The 18,201-nt window shown below is 34.7% G+C and overlaps 3 protein-coding genes, 2 non-coding genes and 1 pseudogene across 6 annotated transcripts; 3 read left to right on the top strand and 3 right to left on the bottom strand.

The window, feature by feature from the left end:
- Window positions 1–6,818: 6,818 nt before the first annotated feature.
- On the bottom strand, window positions 6,819–8,321 carry LOC106374391 (DNA-directed RNA polymerase I subunit RPA12). Of its 2 annotated transcripts, none has more exons than XM_013814432.3 (6): window positions 8,108–8,321; window positions 7,703–7,826; window positions 7,563–7,603; window positions 7,344–7,412; window positions 7,197–7,253; window positions 6,819–7,100 (listed from the first exon to the last, which is right to left on the bottom strand). In XM_013814432.3, the coding sequence occupies exons 2-6, from the start codon at window positions 7,818–7,820 to the stop codon at window positions 7,026–7,028; spliced, it is 360 nt and encodes a 119-aa protein (XP_013669886.1). In that variant the 5' UTR covers window positions 7,821–7,826; window positions 8,108–8,321; the 3' UTR covers window positions 6,819–7,025. The 2 variants fall into 2 exon arrangements, with proteins under 2 accessions (XP_013669886.1, XP_013669887.1); XM_013814433.3 differs by having other exon boundaries at window positions 8,103–8,295.
- Window positions 8,322–8,404: 83 nt separating this feature from the next.
- LOC106374392 lies at window positions 8,405–9,746 on the top strand (annotated as a pseudogene).
- Window positions 9,747–9,987: 241 nt separating this feature from the next.
- TRNAL-CAA lies at window positions 9,988–10,071 on the top strand. The gene has a single exon. It is a non-coding gene; the product is annotated as a tRNA-Leu (tRNA).
- A 1,649-nt stretch (window positions 10,072–11,720) lies between these two features.
- On the bottom strand, window positions 11,721–11,811 carry LOC125588194. Its single transcript, XR_007324586.1, has one exon. It is a non-coding gene; the product is annotated as a small nucleolar RNA Z161/Z228 (small nucleolar RNA).
- Window positions 11,812–12,675: 864 nt separating this feature from the next.
- LOC106375820 (DNA ligase 1) lies at window positions 12,676–14,273 on the bottom strand. The gene is made up of 4 exons (XM_013815821.3): window positions 13,904–14,273; window positions 13,660–13,818; window positions 13,484–13,554; window positions 12,676–13,137 (listed from the first exon to the last, which is right to left on the bottom strand). The coding sequence occupies exons 1-4, from the start codon at window positions 14,183–14,185 to the stop codon at window positions 12,813–12,815; spliced, it is 837 nt and encodes a 278-aa protein (XP_013671275.1). The 5' UTR covers window positions 14,186–14,273; the 3' UTR covers window positions 12,676–12,812.
- A 343-nt stretch (window positions 14,274–14,616) lies between these two features.
- Window positions 14,617–16,446, top strand: LOC106374393 (ER lumen protein-retaining receptor erd-2.2-like). Its single transcript, XM_013814434.3, has 6 exons — window positions 14,617–15,017; window positions 15,104–15,303; window positions 15,524–15,664; window positions 15,764–15,844; window positions 15,939–16,063; window positions 16,163–16,446. Exons 1-6 carry the CDS (start codon window positions 14,795–14,797, stop codon window positions 16,209–16,211), a joined length of 819 nt encoding a protein of 272 aa, XP_013669888.1. The 5' UTR covers window positions 14,617–14,794; the 3' UTR covers window positions 16,212–16,446.
- Window positions 16,447–18,201: the final 1,755 nt, after the last annotated feature.

Here is an 18,201-nt window from a genome sequence, read left to right as displayed (position 1 = left end):
AATAAAAAGGAAATTTTTTATAAAGTTAAAAAAAAAAAATTGAAAAACGAAAATATATGTATATATAATATGATTTCACAAAAAAGAAAAGTTCACAAAATAATAAAATATTTTTAAATAACATAAAATATAATTTTGAAGTAATAAAATGCTTTCTTTATATATATTTTTTTTAGATGAAAAATATAAATTTTGTTATGAACCAGATTGTGGATAACTCATAACCAAGAGATTATCATTTGTAATCTTTCCATTTATTTATGACGGTGTAATCTCATATATAAGGAACCTCTATGTTATGAATAAAGAGAGACTTTTTCATTACTTTTATAACACGTTATCAGCATGATAGCCTCTACCACCGTAAGCCTAAATCCTAAATCATGTTCCTACATGATTAAAACCCTAAAAGTTAGATACCCCAAACCCTAAATCATGTTCCTACATGATTAAAACCCCAAATCGGTTTTTACAAGTTAAAATCCGATAAACCCTAACCCTATATCTATAAACCCTAAATAATATAAGTATCATAATTAATTATACTATAATTATCAAATCACATATTAAAACTCTAATCGAATATTTTGAAATCAAAACTGTTTTCGGTTTTGATCATTGAGGTTTTAAATCTGATCGAATCTAATGATATGTTGCTAGAATTGTTTGACGGTTAAATTGATAGATTTATTTTCTCATTCTGCTTGGTTAATTGTTCATCTGATTTAAAATTGTTTAAACCGACCAGCCTGTTAAAACATTGATTGAATCCGATAGGTTGCTAGCTTACTTTGCTTATATAATCCGATAGGTTGATAGATTGATTGAGGTTTACTTGTTTAAAATCCGAATAATCTGATTGCATGATTCTTGAGGTTTAATATCATCTGCTAGGATTGATAGTTTTGTAATCTGATTTGTTTTAAATAGAAACCCTAAATAATCCGTATGATAGGTTATATTGATCTGATTTAGATGTCATTGAGAATTGAGAATCCGTATGTCAGGTTAATAGATTCATGATAAAATCTAATGTCTTGAGGTTTAAGATTGTATGCTAAGTTCGATTAAATTGATTGATCTGATTATATGTTTTTGAGGTTTGATATACTAGATAAATTATTTACACATGGTTTATGCTAAATACCAATCAGCATTGAAATTCATGCTTGAAATCTATATTCTAGTATTGCTACAATCAGCCTTGAAACTGGTTCACTGAAATTCATGCTTGAAATCTATATTCTAGTATTGCTAAAATCAGCCTTGAAACTGATTGAGTGATTAATAAATCTTTTAACTAGTCTTGCTAAAATCCATTCATTGTTAAACCCTAATTGCATGATTAATTGAATCCGTTTTTGCTAGTCTTGATAAACCATAATATTATGAGCACATAGAAATAGTATTGCTCAGACTTGCTAGAAATTGACTGATTGATTAAATGTCTTTAAGATTGATAGTCTCATTATCCTCACAAGATTGAAATCCGAATTGATTGTTTTTAAGAGTAAGACCGCATGAAAAATATACCTAAATATTGAGTGATATATGATTTGAGATGTCGAAAATCAACGTGGATATTGCTGCCCTAAATCTCTCGGGAGATAATTATTTACGGTGGGCATTGGATACAAAGATTATCCTAAAGTCAAAAAGACTTGGTGAATGTATCATAGAAGGCAATAATGCCAATGAGAAAGATTGATACATGATAATATTAATTATTAGCCATCATCTTATTAAGAGTCTCAAAGGTCAGTATCTGACTACAGAGAATCCTCTAGACTTTTGGACAAAGTTAAAAATCGAGATATGATCACCAAAGAATGGTGTTATTACCAAAGGCCCTATTTGATTGGAGGAATCTCAGAATCTAGGACTATAAGTCTGTGGATAAGACTATTGCTAGCTGAGCAAAATAATAGATTACTGATGAGAAACAGTGAATTGAGACCTCCTGGATTAATTCCATTACCTGATAACAATAAGACCACAGAAGAAAAAAAAAAAGGTAACCACGTCCAGAATGATAGACCACACGGTTATGGCCGTGGAGGGTGGAAAGGACGTGGCCATGGCCACTATAACACATTTGGTTGTGGGAATCACTATGGCAGAGGCCGTGGGTATCAACCCAATTTGAGTTATGATTGCCTAAAAGAATCAAGTTGATAATCTGATTTCGACATCAAACTTGTGTGATTGTTTTGCTTGTATGGTTTCTCTGATTTTTATCTCCTTGAATTTATTTCTATTACATTGTTTGGTTAGATTAAATGAATGAATGATTTTTCTATATGAGTACACTGAAAAATGCCAATATAAGTACTAAAACAGGTATCGCCAGTCTGAAAGAAGACTATGGCTAGGCTAATATATTATTGCCTAAGGATATGCATCTAGAAATCTGTGATGCCTTATATTCACTCAGCTCTAAGAGCAAGAGCACCCTATTGAATTTTAAAGATATAAGAATGAATGGTTTCCATATTGAAACAATGGGCGAAGGAAACAAAGAGTTCCTTCAGATATATGTATAAAATCGCCCAAGAGCATAATAAGTCCTAAAGACTATACATGCATTCTCTACTGACCTAGACTATGCATAGATCAGTATGATAGAGGCTAAAAGCCTGCGAAAATATACACTTTATGGCACGACCGGATTGGCCATCCTGGTCCAAACATGATGCGAAAATTGATATTCAAAAGGCACACATTAAAAGATAAGAAGAGTTATCCCAAAGAATCTCACGTGTGTAGCATGTACACAAGAGAAACTCATTAGGCCATCACCAGTAAAACGGCTACGAGCCCCCTTTCATAAATAAAGACTATATGTCTAGATAATACTGGTGAATACATGTCCCAAACGTTTAAATGATTATGGTATGTCCATGGAGGTAAGTGTGGACAATTCTGTGATACATGTCCATACCAAGAACGGCTTGGCCGAAATCTTTTAAAGCGCAAATAACTGATTGATAGACCATAACTTATGAGGTCAAAACTCTCATTCACAGCTTGGACCACACGAAATTTACATGCACCTAAGTTAATACGCATCAGGCCATTTAGTAAGCATAGATATCCCTATCACAATTATTAACGGGTCAAGAGCCAGACATACCCCATCATAAGACATTTGGATGTGCTGTCTATGTACTAATTGCTCCACCACAGAAAACTAAGATGAGACCCCAAAAGGAGGATAGGGATATATGTTGGATATGATTCTCCCACAATAATAAAGTACCTTGAGCCAACTATGGGAGATTATATTTGAGGCCAGGTACACAGATTATTTTAAGACCTGGATGAGAAAAATAATAAAGCTGGTAAAAGAAATAGAATGGAATCAACCATCAATGTCTTGGCAAGATCCTCAGACTAAAGAATATGAAATAGACGTCCAAAGATTATACATTTACAAAGCTAGCTAATCAAATGCCAGACACATTTGCTGACCCGAAAAAGAATGACTAAGTCATATATAAACCAGCTTGTAAAGCCCCAACGAAGAATTTGATGTCCAAGAAGAGACACAGTCATGTTGCTACAAAGTCTAGACAACGTATGAAACGTGGTAGACCAAATAGGTTCCAAAAGATAAGAATCCTCGGAAACAAAAGAAAGGTGCAGAGAATGATAATCAAAATCCAAATCCGAGGTTACTAAGGAAACCATCCCTGACATGGAGATAAGGCCGGCCGGCTCTAAGGTACAGGTACCAAACAATGTAGCTTGGGACGCCAAGCTGCAAAGTATTAAAGGTCCTGATAATAATGAATCTCAATCGATTATATCATGTCTGGAACATAATGGAACCAATAAGGAATGTCGACATAAGATGATTTATTTGCATACAAGGTAGCACTTGAATTTATTAATATAAGCGAGGATCATGAACCCACGTCAATATAAGAGTGCGCACTCGTAGAACAGATTGGATTGAATGGAAACGTGGGGTTAAATAGTTTAAGGAAGAAATGCGTATTTGGCCATATGATTAAGACGCCATATGATGTTAAAACCAGTGGATATAAATGGGTCTTGTGAGGAATAGAAATCGTGAGATATAAAGCTGATGTTGCACAAGGATTCCCACAAAGACCAGTAATAGATTATGAGGAGACATACTCCCATGTGGTGGATGCAACTACTTTTAGATATCTCATAAGTTGGCTATATAAGAGAGAAAAATAGACTTGCAGCAAGTTGATGTAGTGACTGCATATTTATATGGTCCACTGGATAATGAAAGTACTAGAGGGTATTGAGCTGAAAGTACAGCAAGTTCTCGAGAACAATATTGATAATCATCAAAGTATATGATCTGAATATCCTAGGAACCTCTGAATACAATTTTCCAAACAGTTGAATATCTCAAGAAAGAGTTTGAGATGAAAGATCTTGGAAAACAAAGTTTTGTTTGGTATTACAGCTTGAGTACATTAACAATGAAATACTTGTGCATCAAATAGTATATACAGAAAAGTGTACTCAAGAGATTTAATATGGACCAGTCTCACCCATTATCTAGTACATGGGCGTGAGATCACTTGTTTTGGACACTGATCCATTCAGTCCAAAGGTGGACGATAAAGAAGTCCATTTAGTCCTGAGATGGACGATGCAGAAGTCTTGTTTTAGACACTGATATGATTGGTCCATAAGAAGGACGATGAAGAAGTCTTTGATTTTGGTTTATTTTATACTAACCAGCCCAAAGAAGGGTTATTTGATTTTGTTGATTTGTTTTCAGACATGTTATGTTTTACACATGGTGGTACACGCATATCACAGCAACATCATCCAAGATTTCGTGTGTGTGTATTTGAGGTCGGTGACTCAATATGTTCGTTCAGAATGTGGCATGACCGATGGTAAAGAAGAACCAACTATCATGTTCGAGGACGAAGCATATTCTGCCCAAGATCTTCATCACCCACGGATTGCAGAAAATTGGAGAGGTCCAAGGGACCTTTAGTAATGTCCAAATCAGGGGGAGTAATGTGTGTCGTACTCTTTTTCCTTCACCATGGTTTTGTCCCAATTGGGTTTTCCTGGTAAGGTTTTAATGAGGCAACATTAAAGCACATTATAAGCTCTAAATGGTTATGGCATCCAAGGGGAAGTGTTATGAACCAGATTGTGGATACCTCATAACCAAGAGATTATGATTTGTAAACTTTCCATTTATCTATGACGGTGTAATCTCGTATATAAGAAACCTCTATATTATAAATAAAAAGAGACTTTTTCATTATTTTTATAACAAATTTATATATAATGTGATTTCATTAAAAACAATTTACACAGATAATCTTGATATTAGAAAAAAAAATATTATTTATTTTAAAACATAATTTTAAACAATACAAAAAAAATTCAAAGTAATAAAAATATTTTTATATATCTATATATTTTCTTAGAAGATTACATAAAATAATTAAGTAACATAAGCTGATATAGGTTTAATTGTCTAAAAATAGTTTATAATTAGTAATATTCAAATGTTTTATTTATTTTTCATATATTTAGTTGACTATAATATCTTTCAATTACAGCAAAAAAATATCGATAAATTATATTTTACTTATATAATATTATTTTTAAATACAATCACAATTTTTTTACTGCTTATTTTTAAGAGATATTAAAAAACTAAAAATAATTTTCAAAATAAACATAGTTTGATCAAATAGTTACAAAATAGTTTAGTGAGGTAGATATATTATATTTTATCATTATTAAAGTTTTTTTTTTCTTAATATTAAATTTGCTTTTAAATTTTATGTTTTTATGTTTGTAACTTAATAGAACAATAATCAAAATACCAAAGCAAATCTGAATTCTCATTTTTAAGATTATTTAAAATAAATTTTAGTCTGCATTCAATAAATCAAAGGCATAAAGTTATTTAAAATTTATAAAATATTTTAATTATAGTAAATATTGATATGTGCTCATGAGATTTCAAAAATGTATCAGCTACTTACGCATGTAACTTCCTATTGATCATCGTTTTATTTTCTAATATTTTTTTTACAAACATCAACTTATAATTTGATAAATATTATGAAAATACATGCACATTTGACTTAATTATAATAAAAGATAATTATACTTCATTTTGAATTTGAAAGAATATATGTAACTCAATATACTCACAACATGAATGATTCGACTAATCCAACTTATATCTAAAATCATAAATTTAACTACGATAAGAATATATAATTTTATAAGAATAGTAATTTATTTTATAAATATAAATCATAGTACAACTCAAAAGCATATTAAAAATAAAAATAGAATATTAACCAACTATTACAATTTAGTTCTTTTGTAAAATTTATATATATGCATGAAACTTCAGAATATTATCGTCGTTACATCAATTTATGTAATTTAGAATCAGACAATTTAGTTTATTTTTTTTATTTCATTCTAAACACAATATATCTTAAGTTATACATAATCTTCATAAAATATATTCACATATCTAAGACAACAACCACCTAAATGCAAATAAGAAATTAACCAAAATTTTAATATATGGAATAAAAATATTACAATTGAATTCATAGATGCAATCCAATTTACCCAAATGATAACTAAATCGACTGAAAAACAACAAAATCGATTAGATATAACATATATAAAATCATATGTATAATTAAAGTAACATAATATTATTAATATAAATAATGCATATAAATTATAAATTAATTTAAAATTAAAAATAAGTAGCAATCAATTATTATAATATATTTACTTTAAAAATATTTATATCCGTACACGTAGTACACTAATAAATCAAAGTTCAATAACTGTATAAACAACAATACATAAGGTTTTTGATTCATGAAATTGACTAATGAGCTCGTACCATAAATGTAAGAATCAATAGTACATAAGGTTTTGACCATGACATAGAACATTAAGTCTGTAACATAAATCTAAGAATACAAAACTGGCATTATATGTTGAATCTCATGCAGAATACTGTAATAATCTCAACCTTCAGTGAATCTATGTCCACAGTTGGGGCAAGTATAATACGTTGTTTGTCCTTCGTCTGCTGATCTTGTCTGCCAAAAAAGAAAAAAAAATAAGAAAACTCAAGATGAATGAATACATTCTTCGACTTGAAAGAGAAGACAAGAACTTGAAAAGCTAAGACTCACCTGTCTGGTCGTGTATACAAGCTCAGGGTGCTGGCATTTCTCGCAGGCCTTTTTGATCTGCAAACAGAATCATCAAAAGTCAGAGATTGAGAAGAAAAAGAACCGTAATCTGTTTTTTTTTTGGGTACTGTATTCATATTTATAAACCTTTGGTAGCTCAGTGTCTTCCTGCGTTTTTTCACCAAACAGAGATATTCCAAGTTCTCTTCTGATATCCTACAAAAAAAGCCAAAGGTCCATGAGTTCACACTGGAACAGTTCACAAATAAGTAAAACTCCCAACGGAGAAGAAAGACACTCAAGAAACGGGTTTAGAATGCATATGATGCAATGTTCTTGCAAGAATAACAAAAGCAATGTCCATACCTCATCAGAAACTACGTAAGATATATCCTTGCCAATGATCTCTGAAAAAAAAAACAATGACGTTTTAAAGCATAATGAAATATTTATTTAAAACTGTTTGATTCGACAGAACAATCCAAAACGAGTTTCATGTAAATTACCTTGAGCATTTCGCGCTGTTTTGCATAGTGGACACTCCGCATACTTGCTTGATTTCAAAACCAGCATCGTCGAACACATATTACAGAACAAGAAACCGCTTTCTCGTGATTTCTGCATTACAACCTGAAAAACATAACTCAGCTTTTTCAGGTTTCAATGCGCTTTACAGAAGCCAAAAGTTAATTGGAACAGCGCTCAAGGGGGTAACAAAACAATGGATTCCACAGGACTACGACACGAACTAGAGACTAACAAACCTACAAGACTCTACAGAAACACAATCAACAACCCTAAAAAAAATAGAATAAACTGAGCAGCATAAATTAGTGTTATAGCTAAGAATAAAATCAAACAAGTATCAGAAAAAAAAAAAAAAAAAAAAAAGACATGTGGCCAAACCTTACTGTAAGACAAAGAAGTTTCAGAGCAGAGAAGAGAAATTGTCCGAGTAGTGAGTGAGTGAGAGAAGAAGGATTTTAGGGTTCGGAACGGTGATGAATGAGGAGAGAGATAAGCTTACGGTTCTCGGCGGCGGAGAGAAAAGAAGAGACAGAGGGAAGAAAATAAAATTAGGAAGCGAATGCACAAGTATTTGCCGCACAAATTTAATGGGCCAAAAGCCCAAAATAAGCTCCAAATGGATCTTCAGCTTTTCTTTTTTCTTTTTTCTTTTTTTTTTTCTTTTTGTAAATTTTTGTTGCGCGCACAAAAAAAAAAAAAAAAAAAAAAATTTACTATTCTGAATTGTCCTTTTTCTTTACTCTTTAGTTTTAACTTTTAACACTAGTTCTCTGAATTATCCAAAATTTAAATTGGCCAAGGCAATGCTGAAACGTGATACAGATTCAAACAGCCAATCAAAGTGACAGCAATGGAAGAAGCTGCGCATCCATACGTTCCGAAAGATCTGAAACTGCCGGGATACGTACCAATCTCCATGTCCATGTCATCCATCCTCTCTGTCTACCTCGCTTCTTCCCTCTTCGTCGTCACCTTAGTCTGGTTCCTCTTTGGTAAAATCCAATTCCCTTCTCTGCATTGTTCTCTGATTTGCACAAATAGTTTGACCTTTTTTAAGCTTTGAGAAACGACCAGAATCGAATCACACTAATCAGAGAATTACATTCTGTTGTTGTTATTCGTGCGTAGTAGGGAGAAAGAAAGGGAAGCTTGACAAATTGCTAATGTGCTGGTGGGTGGGCATTCACCGGTCTCACTCTCTTGGTTCTTGAGGGCTATTTCGTTTTCTCCCCTGAGTTTTTCAACGACAACACTTCTTGTTACCTCGCTGAAGTCTGTAAGTAAATACATTACATCTTCTTGTCCGATTACACATATTGACTTATTCTTACTCTCTCTTTTTGGCAGGGAAAGAATACAGTAAAGGTGATTCGAGATACGTAGGCAGAGACTCTGCAGTTATCGCTGTTGAAGGGATCACTGCTGTTATAGAAGGCCCTGCTTCTCTTCTTGCTGTGTAAAAGTCTTATTACCTCCTCTTCTCTCAAGCGAATATCTTTTCATTTTTTTGTTAACATTTCTTCACACTTAACTAAAAGTAGTTGAATTTTTTTTTTGTTTGGATAATGAAAAGATATGCTATTGCTAAGGGGAAGTCGTACAGCTACGTGCTTCAGCTTGCGATTTCGCTTGGCCAGCTCTACGGATGTCTTGCGACAAGCTCTTTCTACTATTACTCTTACTACATTGGGGCTAATGGATGGTGGGTCTTGATACCTTTACTCATTTCTTACCGTTCCTGGAACAAGATTTGTGAAGCTGCTGCCAATGGGGTGGAGACAAAGATGAAGAAGAAAATCCGTTGAATGCTACTCTTTCCAAAGTTCTTAGTCTATATCATCTCTTTTGTAGTTTTGATCTTTGCTCGGTTTTCTACAAAGCTCTTCTTCAGTCAGGTAAAGCTTTGTATTCTTCAATTGTAAAGCCTTTGTGCAATGGTAATTGGTTTCACGTTTATTGATGTTATAACATTGAGCAAGGGGCATAACACACAAGCCTCCTTCAAAAGATAGTTTATCCATTTTCATTTGCTATTTCAACTTAATTTTACTCACAATGAAGCCCATATCGCAGCCGACTTTTTTGAAAGCTTGAAAACCTTCAGATCCCCCTTCTGCATTTTAGCATAACTTCAAGGGTAGTCGAAACTTCCATACATAACAGTATATACTTATCATCATTGGACTCATGATATTATAATTAGCAGAAGCAAAATAATTTGTGTATTCATTATCTAAATCCTAGATGCTACTTAAACAAAGATGTCAGGATGGCCGAGTGGTCTAAGGCGCCAGACTCAAGTTCTGGTCTTCGAAAGAGGGCGTGGGTTCAAATCCCACTTCTGACAAATTTTATTCAATCTTATTCCTCTTAAACTTGCTAAATTTTGTGGGCAATTCTTTTTTTTTCAACTGAATATTTTCTAATCTCTCTCCAATGGGACACAAAAACTAAACCCCTTCCCACTACCAAATACTCCTGTGAATTTTGTGGGCAATTCAAATGGTAAAAAAGGTTTGCTTGAAAAGGATGTGTGGATAGGATATTAGTCTCATCTCATAATCGGTTGACCAAAAAAAAACAAGTTTCATCGCACAGTCAGAAAATTGTATCTGCCAAGACTACCATAATATACAGATTGCTGTCAACTGAGAAAAACTCTCTATCAATGTACCATTTGAATTAGAGCAAAACATGGAATGGTAAAAGATTAGAGCACATTTTTAGTTATATCCCTATTTTTTTAAACTCTCGTATAATATTATCTAAAACATAACTTCTATTCAGATTACAGAAACTTGGATGCCAAGGTTACACCCGCTATACATGACCACCGGATTTTAATCAGTAGACATAAACGTTCCATTGCTATGCCTTCTTCAATCGCTTCTTATAATCAAACCAATCAATACCTAAACCCATCACACAAAACGACCATTCACAAAGGCAATGCATGGAGGTTTCAAGATTTAGAGTCTAGCTCTCTCTTTTTACCGTCATTAGAAGCTAATGAGATCATAATGTCATCAATACCTATTCTCCATACCTATTAGGTCCACATGTAAACAAATGTGTTGTCTTTCTTCAACAACTCCCATAGCTCAGGTGCATATTGCGCCATTCAGGTCAGAATATACATTTTCTATTTTTTGGTTTCAGTCATAGTCCTGTAGAAGACAGCTTTTTTTTTGTAAACGCTTTTTTTGTGTGTTTTGATAGATGGGGTTTGAAGAAGAGTATCAAAGCCGTGGTAGCGTCGAGAGTAATTTATGTTGTTAAACTATTAGATCTGCTCACAATGAACCAACAAGGGACTACAGAATAAGATGTGGGGTTGAATGAAACAACATAAAACACAAAACAGCTATTGATTTCAATGACGTAAAAGTCTATCTGTAATGAATTCAAACAAAGCTTCATCACCCTTTTGAATCTTTTTTATCCCAATCCCAAACAGTTGCTTAGTTTCCGTAAGCCTTCTTCACCAATTGCCCTTCCTTTAATTAAAAATAATTAATAATATCAAAATCATTACACTGTACAGCTTTTACTGCCTTCTTCACTACTACTCGCGCCTAGATAAAGCAGCTGAAGAATATGATCCTACTGCAGAGGTCAGAAGGTTTTAAAGAAATAACAATTCAGTGAGATTCGGACTATTTTCATCCGATATGATAGTTTGCATTGTCACGTTCGAATTCAACGATGGGCGATACAACGTTTCGCATGACAATCCCATAACACCATTAATTTAAGAGAATAGAAAACGTAAACGTAGTCAATGAATTTTTTTTACCAATTATTATTGACATCTACAAAAGTTCCTTCAATTATACGAGATCACCACTGAAACTCTTTTGGTATGTATCTGAAGATGACAATCAAAGATAAACAGAAACGAAAGGGACAAGAACCTCTTTTGTCTGAAGATAAATATGAATCAACAAATTTATGGTTATTAAAACTAAAAAGTATATTTGATAATGAAGAAAGTATATTCATCAGAGAAGAGCGATCGGTACATCAATCGACACATAGTCTCAGACGACCGTCGTGAGAATTTTAGATCAAATCTCATCACCTGAATATTCTACTATGCTTCACATTCCAGCAAAAAAAAATCTAATCAATTTTCCTTTGCAACATAATAATAAAACAAAATCAAGCTATGAGGAAAAAAAAAAAAAAAGAGAGACGAGAGGAACAAGTTTCAGACCGGCGATATTGTTAATGAAGACTAGGTGGCCTTTTAAAGGATGATGAAGCAACAAAACAGCCTAGGGTTTATATATTTATATGCATATGATACGACAACGTTTCGAAGTAATGGGCTCGTTTTGTTATCTACATTCCTGGCCCATTACTTCTGGTTCTATTTCTTGAACGATTCTGAAAGTGTTGTGAAAGAAGAAGAAAAGTAGTAAATAGATTTGGTATAGACTTATAGTAGAGGGATTCAGTGTTGAATCTGATCTGTGTTTTAATGAACAAAACTTTTTTTATTTGATTAGATACTAAAGGTGTTCAGGGAAATTTCAAACCATTGACTATTTCATGATGAACGTGCAAACATATTAAGTGGTTTATCAAGGTATTGAAAGATTATAAAGCTGGTAGGTATGAAGAGCTCTCCAAACACCTAATCAACAAAACAAACAAACTTACATGTGAATTCTGATTTCAATGCTTACGTGTTGTCTTCTCTTTGTAGAGTCAATATATACCTATACCATTACAAACCATCGTTGGCAAAAAGATTTATCACATATTCAAAAGTTTCACAATCCAACCAACTTCAAGTTAAATCATTTTTAATAAAAGGTTCATCATCAACAACTCTTATAATAAGAGTTTAGAAAAGTGTACAAAGGAACACACACATTAAGGTTTTGATAAAATAACTAGAGTTACCAATGGTGAAAGAGAACACCTGAAGAATGAGCCAGTTAAATAGACTAGAAACAAAACTCTGCCATTACTCTTATACAGAATTCAATTTCGAGGGGTTCAACAAATTAAGTCCTGAAACACACAATTAGATTGTTTCAAATCACACAACTGAGATTTCTGAGTGTTTTAAATTTCCAACTACTTGGCTCTTGCCTTCTTATTAGAGACTCTGCTAGCCACGAAATCATCATCATCATCATCAGAATCAGAATCAGAATCCTTCTTCCGCTTCTTCGAATCATTTCCTTTCTTTCTGCCTGACAAAGCTTCAGATGCTGGTTTTTTAACTTCCTTCTTCTCGGTCACTACAGATTTGGAGCTGGTACTTCTTGGGGTAGAAGAAGCCGTTCTTGGGGTGGAAGCTGCAGATTTTGTTGGAGAACTGAACTTTCCAGTCTTTTGCAATTTCTTCTCAAGAACTTTCTTTGCCTCTGCAGCTGGAAGCAACCCTGACTCCATCAACCTGAGATAAGAAAAAAAGGGTCTTCAAATAAGCAGAGCAATCTCAAGCAAAATATGAACAGAACCCACACCACAACCAATCAGAGATGTAATAATAATGCTTTGTGTTGTTCTTGGTTTGTTGAAAGGACTCGCCTTTTCATATGAAGAGTGTTAGTCTGTTAATACCAGTGCCACCACACACAAGAAACAAACGAAAACAGAATACTACAAGTCTTCAACTCAAACATAATAATAATCAGAGTCACACCAAAACAATATACAGTTGAAATTGCTCATCTTATCAAAACTATAACGAGGTTGCAGAACAATATAGGCACACAAAGGAATGAATAGAAAGGCCTCACCAAATCTTAGCCATTTCGCTAGTGGGAACTTGCTTGTGAAGTGACTCGTAGAAAATCCTAAGTGGATCTCTCTGCAGAAATTACAAAAAAAAAATCAACAATGCAAGTTCTTTAAATTAAAACGAATTAGCCACAAATCTCACAAATCAGAATAAAAGGAGGAGTCCAAAAGACACCTCCTCAGGTTGGTCTCTCTTCTGACCAGGCAAATCATACACTTTCTTCTCCTTCTTCTTCTTCACTTCTCCTTCTTCTTTCACCGTATTCTTCTTCTTTGCCTCTTCTTCTTCTTTCTCTTTCTCTTTCTCCATCTTCTTTTTCTTCAACTCTTTCTCCTAAAGACACCAACACAATCCTTCATCAAATCTCATCTCTAAGAAATTATAATCAGACAGCGAAAGAGAAGAGAAAAGAAGGAACCTTTGAGACGCCAACAACAGAGGAATTCCTCTTGGAAAGAGGCTTCTCATCGTCGTCGTCTTCTTGATCAATCTCCTTCTTCTTAACCGGCTTTGGACGAGACCCAGATAAAGACGACTTAATGGGTTTGTTATCATCATCCTCGTCCTTCTTCAATTTCCTCGAAGCTGACGAACCTGCATTGTTGGCGTTTGAGGGCTTCTTCCTAGCCAAGGAACCCAAGCTCTTGTTGTCGTCCTCATCCTCCTCTTTCTTCACAGCTTTAGCATCATCCGATGTCATCTTCTTCTCCTTCTACCAACAAGCTTGGGGGCAGATTTGAGAATGAAACCGCTGTTGTGTGTTTCCGGTGTCTCCCCCTTGGTCAGTTATGCCCTAACCCGAAACGGCGTCGTTTTAATCTTCTAAACCAAAAAGGAAAATCATTAATTAGTTGAATCGAACCGAAATTACTCGGTTCAAAAAAGAACCCGCGTTTTTTCCGAAGTAAACCAATAGTCTAATCCGAAACAAAGGGAGCTCGCGGCGTCATTTTAATCTTCTAAACCAAAAAGGAAAACATTAATTAGTTGAATCGAACCGCAATTAGCCGGTTTAAAGAAGAACCCGGTAAAATTGAGTTTTGCCGAAGTAAACCAATAGTTCTTCTAATCCGGAAAAGAGAGACGTAGCTGCAAGTCAAGTCGTTAGAAAAAAAAAACAGAAACTATCAGCCTCTCTGACCTAACAGCAACTCTAGCTTCCCCCACGTGTCCTCTTCGCAAAAGAAGTGTCTTGCGTTAAGACATGCAGATTCGTTTCCCATTGAAAACGAAGTTGATAATTTTGTGGCTGGCATATCGTTAATCAGAGAGAGAGAGAGTTTGTGTGTCTGTGGAGGGAATCAGAACGATGAAGGCGGAGAAGAGTCCGATTCAGTGCGTGATGTCGTGGATTCGCCGGCAGCCTCCCAAGGTAAAGGCGTTTTTTGCTGTGGTTACGGCAATGACGGTCCTCGTCTTCCTCAAGGTCATTGTCCATGAGCACGACAACCTTTTCATTGCTTCCGAGGCTGTCCATGCCCTCGGCATCTCCCTTCTCATCTACAAGCTCACCAAGGAGAAGACTTGCGCTGGTTATATTACATTTCATTTTTGGGATGCTCTTGTTCTGTTATAATCCTTTTGATCCTCCATGTGAATGTGATCGATGATGAAACAGGGATATCTCTCAAGACGCAGGAGCTAACGGCTCTGTTTCTTGCCGTGCGGTTGTATTGTAGCTTTGTAATGGAATTTGATCTTCACACGTTACTCGACTCTGCTACGTTGGTCACGACCCTTTGGGTCATCTATATGATACGTCTCAAGCTTAGACCCACTTATATGGAAGACAAAGACAACTTCCCCATCTACTACGTTGTAAGTTGCCAAACTCTTTGAGTAGTTATCTTAGATTTAAGGCAAGGTCGAGGCTAATCATATACTTAAAGGCTCTCTCTTCGTTCTGACTCTACGTGCATGTCGTTTATTTTGTTAGGATCCCGGTATTAAACACTCGCTTAATCATTGATTATAGGAGTAACCATATTGATTATTAAGAATCTTGACTCCAATTTAATATTTGGTTTGTTTGCATCAGGTAGTCCCATGTGCTGTTGTATCACTCCTCATTCATCCATCCACACGTCACCACATCATAAACAGGCTCTTCTGGGCGTTCTGTGTTTATCTTGAAGCTGTTTCAGTTCTTCCTCAGTTAAGAGTCATGCAGAACACTCAGGTCTTAATTAATCATTAATCTGCTTTGTTTTAAATAAAACTAAAACTCACGTTGCCTCTGAATCTTCTTCGAATGTTAACCTCTTACATATATTCTCAGATTGTGGAACCATTTACAGCACACTACGTTTTTGCTTTGGGAATCGCAAGGTTCTTGAGTTGTGCACACTGGATCCTTCAGGTTCTTGAGAGTTACATTTTAATATAAACTCTTTTAATCATCATTTTTATCGCATTACAGCTTCTGAAAGATTATATGAAACGCGTGCGTGTAGGTGTTGGATTCGGGAGGGCGGTTACTGACTGCATTAGGATATGGATTATGGCCTATAATGGTCCTTCTCTCTGAAATCGTCCAAACCTTCATTCTTGCAGATTTCTGTTATTACTATGTCCAGAGGTAAAACAAAATTAATGAAGGATCTTAATTATAGACACTATTGTTGAAAACCTTTGAATGCCTAAAGACTTGGAACTTCTGTCTGTTTTCTGGAAACAGTTTAATGGGTGGACAGCTTGTTCTTCGTCTTCCATCAGGTGTGGTGTAAGAAGCTTGAGCTTGTATGGATCGAGCTTCTTACGGAGGTTTCATGATTATACAACTTTGAGATATAATATTACATATATTTGCTAGCAAACAAACCTTGATTAGAATTAATTTTTCTAATAATGTCAATTAATCGGATTTCGTTGTGGTGACGTTCATAAAATTCGACACACCAAACTTAAGAACGCTGTAATGTTCTCGAACATTTATGGAAGACACCAGGAAGTGTGAAGTCAGTTTTGTTTCCTCAGTACTATTTTTCAGTGAAACTGTAACAATCCGCCACGCGGATCTAGGCTCACAACCATGCAAGACACCGATCCCAACCTTTCACTTATGAATCCTCACTGACTCCATAATTAGGTTATTGGTTCGCTTGGCGTTCCTCAAATTCAAAACCTCATTTTTTAACAACCTTCCCACATGACAAGTTGTCACCAATTGATCTGTTCGAACCCAAGATCTCACCCTTTAACAACTCTCCCACATAACAAGTTGTGACTAATTGATCTGTAATGCTCCGACCACCCACGGCTAATGGGCCATCCACGTCCGTTCTCTCGGTACATGTGTCTCATCCCGTTCTAACGGTCGGTGCGTAAATTTTCTGAAGGCTCGAAATCATTATTTATTGGCCCTGCAAATATCACATAACTTTTCCCCGTGCTCTGACCTCACTTGCACGCTATCGCGAATCACTTCCCGATAAGTCACCCATCATTCTACTACTCCAGATCAAGCACGCTTAACTCTTGAGTTTTAAACGGATGTGTGCCGGAAAATGTAAGCACATTTTGATGACATAGCTAGATAGCCAAATCAATTCTTTTAAACTTTTTCATATATACCAGAAATCAGGATGTTACAGAAATGCGCAGAGGCTGTGGAGTTTATTGACTGAGAGGTTGACGTATCTGTTAGAACTTAGAATTAATCTTGTAAATGGCAACTTAGTGGAGCTCTTTTATTCTCCTCATTACCAAACACGTTATGATATTAGTATGAAAGATGCGGTTTTCAAGATAGTTGTCATGGGTTCACGTACATAATAAAAAAAATGGAGAGATTGAAGACATAGGTGTTTTGTATTAGTTTGTGAAGTGATACAAGAAACAGTACATGTGTGTTATGAAGGTTAGTTATGTTAGAGTTTGTCTACTGTGATATGCATGGAGTACTAGTTGAGTTAAGAAAAGTAAAGAGAATATGTATTTGAAGACAAATCAATGTTTTCCATTAAGCAAAAAATATTTTTTAAAAAGATAAGTTTTCTATTAAAGAAGAAAAGAAATTTGCTTTACGTGCATTTGGAAAATTTAATAGCAAATTATGGATTTTTTTTTTTATTTGAGGAAGACATGTGTTATGAAGAATGTAGATTTCATAAAAGAGATAGAGAGAGGAATCGTTGTGTTTGTGGTGTCGGTTGGTGTCACATGTTGCGGCGTAGTTACCAATGGAGTCCGATGTTGATTTGGTGTGGTGGCGTTGTTGTTGTCGGTTTGTGTGGCGGAGTGAGCTATTGTTTGGAGTTTGTGGTGAGTTTTGTTTGTGTTTGTGTGATCAAAGCGTTTGGTATTATCGTTGTGTGTTAGGTGATGACGTATTTGGTGATGTATCTTGAGAGATTAGAAAACTGAAACATAGAGAGTTTAGCTCAAGGTGATCGGATAAATTATGAACTTTAGTGGAAATTTGTTTCAAAATCAATTTATTTTGAAGAGTTTATATTATCTCCAGATCCATTTATTTTGAAGAGTCTCTCAAGATACATCACCAAATATGTCATCTTCGGTACTTTCAATTGGTACCATAACATCTCAGATAAAAAAATTTAGTCTCGTTTCGGATTAGATCAATAATGAAGATGGAATCTGGTTTAGGAAGTAGAATAGAGTTTTAATCAAATACTAGATTTTGACCCGCGCTTTCAAAGCGCGGGTTTATTTTTGTTTTTTTTTTCAATTGACAAATATTTAGTAAATGTTACA

The sequence above is a fragment of the Brassica napus genome, chromosome C5, assembly GCF_020379485.1.
Source record: "Brassica napus cultivar Da-Ae chromosome C5, Da-Ae, whole genome shotgun sequence".
In the NCBI taxonomy this organism is placed as follows: Eukaryota; Viridiplantae; Streptophyta; class Magnoliopsida; order Brassicales; family Brassicaceae; genus Brassica; species Brassica napus.
The sequence above is the reverse complement of the archived record's forward strand: the minus strand, read 5'-3'. Positions and strand labels throughout refer to the sequence as shown.

What these genes read in the sequence shown, in the direction of transcription:
- LOC106374391 (XM_013814432.3), bottom strand. Translation starts at nt 7,820, where the DNA reads ATGCAGAAATCACGAGAAAGCGGTTTCTTGTTCTGTAATATGTGTTCG. An exon ending in AAGACACTGAGCTACCAAAG is followed by an intron (nt 7,254 to 7,343) that starts GTTTATAAATAT and finishes TTCTGTTTGCAG; the next exon opens with ATCAAAAAGGCCTGCGAGAA. An exon ending in TTGTATACACGACCAGACAG is followed by an intron (nt 7,101 to 7,196) that starts GTGAGTCTTAGC and finishes CTTTTTTGGCAG; the next exon opens with ACAAGATCAGCAGACGAAGG.
- LOC106375820 (XM_013815821.3), bottom strand. Translation starts at nt 14,185, where the DNA reads ATGACATCGGATGATGCTAAAGCTGTGAAGAAAGAGGAGGATGAGGAC. An exon ending in CTGTTGTTGGCGTCTCAAAG is followed by an intron (nt 13,819 to 13,903) that starts GTTCCTTCTTTT and finishes TGGTGTCTTTAG; the next exon opens with GAGAAAGAGTTGAAGAAAAA. An exon ending in AGCGAAATGGCTAAGATTTG is followed by an intron (nt 13,138 to 13,483) that starts GTGAGGCCTTTC and finishes TTCTTATCTCAG; the next exon opens with GTTGATGGAGTCAGGGTTGC.
- LOC106374393 (XM_013814434.3), top strand. Translation starts at nt 14,795, where the DNA reads ATGAAGGCGGAGAAGAGTCCGATTCAGTGCGTGATGTCGTGGATTCGC. An exon ending in CAAGGAGAAGACTTGCGCTG is followed by an intron (nt 15,018 to 15,103) that starts GTTATATTACAT and finishes ATGATGAAACAG; the next exon opens with GGATATCTCTCAAGACGCAG. An exon ending in TGTTATTACTATGTCCAGAG is followed by an intron (nt 16,064 to 16,162) that starts GTAAAACAAAAT and finishes TTCTGGAAACAG; the next exon opens with TTTAATGGGTGGACAGCTTG.